This window comes from Pelodiscus sinensis, chromosome 3 (genome assembly GCF_049634645.1).
Source record: "Pelodiscus sinensis isolate JC-2024 chromosome 3, ASM4963464v1, whole genome shotgun sequence".
Lineage (NCBI taxonomy): Eukaryota > Metazoa > Chordata > Testudines > Trionychidae > Pelodiscus > Pelodiscus sinensis.
The window spans coordinates 2,039,836-2,045,606 of NC_134713.1; the positions used below are offsets into that span (position 1 = coordinate 2,039,836).

The 5,771-nt window shown below is 67.4% G+C and overlaps 1 protein-coding gene across 4 annotated transcripts in view; it reads left to right on the forward strand.

The window, feature by feature from the left end:
- OTOF (otoferlin) overlaps positions 1 to 2,604 on the forward strand; it is a 94,219-nt gene extending 91,615 nt beyond the window's left edge. For 2 of the 4 annotated variants that reach the window (XM_075925974.1, XM_075925972.1), the window contains 3 exons: positions 188 to 366; positions 1,213 to 1,313; positions 1,946 to 2,604. In XM_075925974.1, the coding sequence (XP_075782089.1) occupies positions 188 to 366; positions 1,213 to 1,313; positions 1,946 to 2,126 (461 nt within the window). In that variant the 3' untranslated portion in view covers positions 2,127 to 2,604. Of the gene's footprint in view, positions 1 to 187; positions 367 to 1,212; positions 1,314 to 1,505; positions 1,687 to 1,945 lie in introns of those variants that run through there. The other 2 variants (XM_075925973.1, XM_075925975.1) reach the window with 1 other exon arrangement.
- The last annotated feature ends 3,167 nt before the right edge of the window (positions 2,605 to 5,771 follow it).

Here is a 5,771-nt window from a genome sequence, read left to right on the forward strand (position 1 = left end):
CTGGGCGGGGGTCCCCCGTGCGGGGTGGCCGGGCGGAGGGCCGGCTGGGCGGGGGTTCCCCATGCGGAGTGGCCGGGCGGAGGGCCGGCCGGGCGGGGGTCCCCGGCGCGTTCAGGGCGCTGGCCCGGCTCGGTGCGCCCGGCGGCAGAGCCAGCGCGCTGGGAGGGCTGCGGTTCTTCCCCGCCAGGGGCCATCGAGCTGGACCTGAACCGCTTCCCGCGGGGCGCCAAGACGGCCAAGCAGTGCAGCATGGACATGGTGACCAGCGAGACCGACCTGCCCCTCGTCTCCATCTTCAAGCAGAAGCGGGTGAAGGGCTGGTGGCCCTTCGTGGCCAGGAACGAGAACGACGAGCTGGAGCTCACGGTGAGGGGGGCTGGGGTGTCTCTGGAATGCAGCAGCCCAGCGCGGGCCCTACAGAGACTCCAAATAGTCATCACTGGGGGGGGGGGGGGGGCAGCAAGGTGCCGACAGAGCTGGGTGTGGGGGTCCCAGGGCCGGGAGGGGCTGTGGGTCGGGCGTGGGGACGCTGGCGGAGCCGGCTGGGTCCCAGGGCCAGGAGGGGCTGTGGGTCGGGCGTGGGGACGCTGGCGGAGCCGGCTGGGTCCCAGGGCCGGCGGGGCTGTGGGTCGGGCGAGGGGTCCCAGGGCCGGGAGGGGCTGTGGGTCGGGCGAGGGGTCCCAGGGCCGGAGGGGCTGTGGGTCGGGCGAGGGGTCCCAGGGCCGGGAGGGGCTGTGGGTCGGGCGAGGGGTCCCAGGGCCGGAGGGGCTGTGGGTCGGGCGAGGGGTCCCAGGGCCGGAGGGGCTGTGGGTCGGGCGAGGGGTCCCAGGGCCGGGAGGGGCTGTGGGTCGGGCGAGGGGTCCCAGGGCCGGAGGGGCTGTGGGTCGGGCGAGGGGTCCCAGGGCCGGGAGGGGCTGTGGGTCGGGCGAGGGGTCCCAGGGCCGGAGCCGGAGCGACGGGCGAACGGCGTTGTTCCCGTGCGGGGTTGGGTTCCGCGGGGCGGCGGAAAGGTGGCTGCTCTGCGACCGGGGCCAGGAGCGTTCCCATCCCCGGGGCGGGGTAGCCCCCTGGCGCTGCGTTCCCGGCTGTGGCCTCGCGGAGCTGGGCACCACAGGGAGCTGCTCCTGTGCCCGCCCCAGTGCAGGGAGGGTCTGGCCCCTTCCGGCCCTAGGCCCCGGCCCCGGCCCCGTCCCACGCTCCCTGCTTCCCCAGGGCAAGGTGGAGGCAGAGCTGCACCTGCTGACGGCGGAGGAGGCGGAGAAATCCCCCGCAGGCCTGGCCCGCAACGAGCCCGACCCGCTGGAGAAACCCAAGTGAGCGGCGCGGGGGAGCCGGGGGGCGGCGGGGGGAGGAGCTGAGGCTATAGGGCAGGCCGTGGGCTGGGGCTCCGGTGGGGACACCCCAAGGCGCGGGCTGGTGCCCCCGGCACGTCCAGTTGTGTCTGTCTCTGTCTCTGTCAACCTTTGTTTCCCACCTTTCTCCACCCCCCGGCACCGCCCCCCCAGCCGCCCCGACACCAGCTTCATCTGGTTCCTGAACCCCCTGAAGTCCATGCGCTACTTCATCTGGCACACGTACCGCTGGCTCCTCCTGAAACTCCTCCTCCTCCTCCTCCTGCTCCTCCTGCTCGGCCTCTTCTTCTACTCCATGCCCGGCTACCTGGTCAAGAAGCTCCTGGGGGCCTGAGGGCAGGGCCCTTTGTTCCTGGTACTGCCCCCACCTGCCCAGGCACCGGGGCCAGGGAAGGGCTGGGAAGCTGCCCAGGGCTAAGGCGGGGCACCGACGGGCAAGGAGGCGCCGCGAGGCTGGCGGCACGGAGGGGTGGGGGGTCTGGAGCCTGGGGCGTAGCCGGGAGGGGGGAGCCGGCCCCACCCAAGGCCCTCGGGGTGGGCTGGGGAGCCCTGCCCCCGCGCTGCTGACCAGGCCGTGCGTCTCCTCGCTGCAGCCGCCCCGACACGTCCTTCATCTGGTTCCTCAACCCGCTCAAGTCCATCAAGTACCTGATCTGCACCCGCTACAAGTGGCTCATCATTAAGATCGTGGTGGCGCTGCTGCTGCTGGCCATGGTGGGGCTCTTCCTCTACAGCATGCCCGGCTACATGGTCAAGAAGCTGCTGGGCGCGTGAGGCGGCTCCGCCCGGCGGCTCCCTGTTTGCGTTTGCTTCTTTGTGGCTCCCTGGGGCATTTCTCTGCCGAGGCTGGCGGCGGGGGGGAGGGGGGCGGCCGGGGGCTTCCGGCGCTCGCTGGGCCCCTGGCTTAGCTCCCCCCAGTTCGTAGCCCCGGCCGAGACACTGGGCCTGCCCCAGGCCGAGGGAGAGACCAGCGCTCCCGGGCTGCCTGCCCCGTTTCCCACCCGTATGTCCGGCCGAGCGCCAGGCCTGGGGGGGCAGAGCCCGTGGGAGGCCTTTTTTCTAGCCCTAGTGCAGGGGGGCCTGTTGCCACAGGGGGCCCTGGGAGGGGCCCTGCTGGCACCAAGCCCTGCCCGTTTGTCTTTGCCTCCCCCCACGCTCTGCCCCCTGCCCGGGTGGGGTGGGCCTGGTGGCCACTGGTTTCCTGTCCTGGTCTGATCCGAGTGGCCAGCCCCAGGCCTGGGGGGCAGGAGGAGCCGCCTGCGTTTCTTTGTATGATGTTTGTGTTTTATCTGTCAATAAACGAGGGGAAACCACCGGGAGGCCCGTGGGGCTGGTGCTGCTCTCTGGGGCGCGGGTTAGCCACTCACTGCGCCGAGTGCCGGCAGGAGCGGCGGGTTCCACCTCGGCCAGCCGGCAGCGTGCCTTTGCTGCACTGGCTGGGCGACTTAGCCCCGCCAAGCCCGGGCGCTGGAGCTCCTGGCCCTGTGAACGTGGCCATGTCACAAGCGTGCCGTGCCTCAGTTTCCCCAGCCGTTATGAGGACACTCTCACCAGCCCTGTGTGCGCTGCCCGGCCGGGGGCTGCGACGGAGGGCGAGCGTGCGGGGGGAGCCCTGGGCTCTGCACTCAGGGGCATGCTCGCCCCAGCCCTGAAACGCACGTGTGGGCCCTTCCCGCAGGGCTGGGCCTGGTGCTGCACAGCACATGCCCAGGCCACACCCGGCTCCAGGGGCGCCTCTCCAGGCCGTAGGGACGACTTCATGGGGGCACAGGGAGGGTGTTATCTGCTCCCCGGTGACCGCTGGGGTCCGCTGGATGGTGCCCGCACGGCTCCCTGTTGGCTCACGTCATGTTACTGGATCGTAAGGGGATCAGACGGGTCACTGCTGCACCGGGGGGGAGGAGGGGGTTGCCCCACAGTCTGTACAAAGGGGCCGTGTGAGGTGGCACCTGATAGCTTGTGCTAGTCACCTGGTTCTGCATGTGCTAGTCCTGGCCGTGTGATATCCGTGTGTGGCGTTAGAAATCTGTGCCCTGGGCCGATGCTGGAAGGGGGTCTGGCTGAGGCAGAGCAACGGGCAAAGAACGGCCAGCCCGTGCCTGGCTCATTAGCAAGGCCCCAGGGCCACGGCTCTCCCAGAGCCCAGCACACACCCGAGGAATGCGTCTGGCACTCTGCAAACCAGCCAGGGGCTGATGCCGGCCGCCATGGGACACAGGGCTAGGTCACTGGGCCGTGGCGCCTGCTCTGCTCACTGCCGGAGACCTCAGTTCTGGCTGCGAAGCTCTCTCTCCCCATTCAATGCCTCTCTCCAAGCTCAGATCTTTTACAGCGGGGTCCCCAGCGCGGTGCCCGCGGGGCATTTGCGTGAGCCCGCCTAGCGAGCAGGGCTGGCCCGAGCCATTCTTGCGCCCAGGCCCCAGGCGCCCGCCCATGCGCAGCCCCGTGTGATGTAGTGTTGGGACCTTGCTGGTTGCTATGCTGGGCGGTGGGCGGTGAGTGACCTCCGCTGGCGGCTGGCTGCAGCACGGCCCAGCAGGGCAGGGGATGAGTCATTATGCAAGGGGCTCCCAACCTGTCCGACCAGTTGCCTCCCAGGAAGAGAAACAAAGGAAGAAGGGGAGGGGAGGGGAGGCCAGCCCCTGGCTGGGGGGCAGGGCTGGAAGGGACTTTTTAGTTTCTGTCTGGGATCATGGAGGAGGCAGCCTAAGCAACGGGCTGGGATTTAGGGGCCCAGTCTCCCCCATCTCAAGGGGGCCTGAGGCATCCTAGGCCTGCCCTGTGACCGGATTACATCTGTGCTGTGCTGTATCCTGAGAAGCAATAAACTCCCTCTGTTCTACCGGCTGGGGGAGTCTGTTCGTTGCCACTACGGGGTGCAGGAGGCAGGGGAACCCCAATGCACCGCCACACCCCTGCCCCAGGCATGGGGAATATGCACGGCCCTGCCCCCGGGCACCTGGCAGCCCCAAAAACTTGGGGACCACCGTTTTAGAGCCTTTGGTCCAGACTCTCACATCGTCGCTGACTAACTGCAGCGGCTCTTTAATCAACCAAACTCAACACCCAAAAATCAAATGTAGAACAGCGCGGGGCCCTGATCCAAAGCTCAATTCACCAAGATTCGTGGATCCTGGCGACTACGCCACTGTGACGGACCGGGCCGGGTCTGGGCACCGCTGAGGGCGTGCGCTCAGGGTGAACTGCTCAAACTCGGGGGTCCTTACAGCCCCTGACCGGAGATCTTCCCAAATAGGCCACACACTAGTCACACTGAGCAAAACCCCAGCTCTCCCTGTGCCCCAATCAGCTCCGGGCCTGCACACAGGGGAGGGGTTATAGAATCCAATCTCACCTACCCCGAACGGGTCTGTCTGGTCCCAAAGAACCAGCCACAGATGCCCGGTCAATTTACGCTCTAGATCTTACCCACAAGAGCACGCTGGGCCAGGCCTTTAGCATCTAACATCGAAGGGTTTATTAAGAAAAGAAAGAAAAGCAGGCGAGTAAGGTTGTTAAGGAGAATACGTTACATGCATCGAATCTCCCAGTTCTCGACGCAGGCTCTCAGCAGAGACGTTACAACTGCTATCTTAAGTCTCTGGTGCACATCCTATGTCAGGATGGGCCTGCGGTTCTTCCCGGCTCCCTGTCCCTTGTGCGGCTGCATCTGGGATCAGGAGCAACACCGAAGACAAGATGGAGATTGCCACGTGGCTTTTATATCCCTCCCCTGGCATCTTCCTGGCCAGAGTAGGTGCCACGGCCCAGTGACCTATCCCCATGTCCCGTGGCGGCCGGCATCAGCCACTGGCTGGTTTGTGGTTTGCAGAGTGCCAGACGCATTCCTCAGGTGTGTGCTGGGCTCTCGGAGAGCTGTGGCCCTGGGGCCTTGCTAATGAGCCAGGCACTGGCTGGCGTTCTTTGCCCCCCTTCCAGCATCGGCCCAGGGTACAGATTTCTAACGCCACACACGGATATCACACGGCCATGACTAGCACATGCAGAACCAGGTGACTAGCACAAGCTATCAGGTGCCACCTCACACGGCCCCTTTGTACAGACTGTGGGGCAACCCCCCCTCCCCCCCGGTGCAGCAGTGACCCGTCTGATCCCCTTACGATCCAGTAACGACACAGCCCCTTCCGGGCGGGCTGTCGGGGAGCCCGGGGCTGCGCCAGAGAGGCTGAGCAGGGGGGTGACGGGCTGGGAGCAGGGGGCGGGTCTGGGCTTTGGGGAGCCCGAAGGAGTCTGCCAGTGAGGAAGGCCCTGGGGCAGAGGGCTCCAATTAGAGCAGTCGGAGGACCTTGGTCACGCGGCATCAAGGTCGCAGGCACAGCGAGGGGGCCTCCCTGCCAGCCGGCGCCTGGCCCCCAGCATCGGCCCGGGGGCAGCAGCCCAGCACTCAGGCCTGCAGGC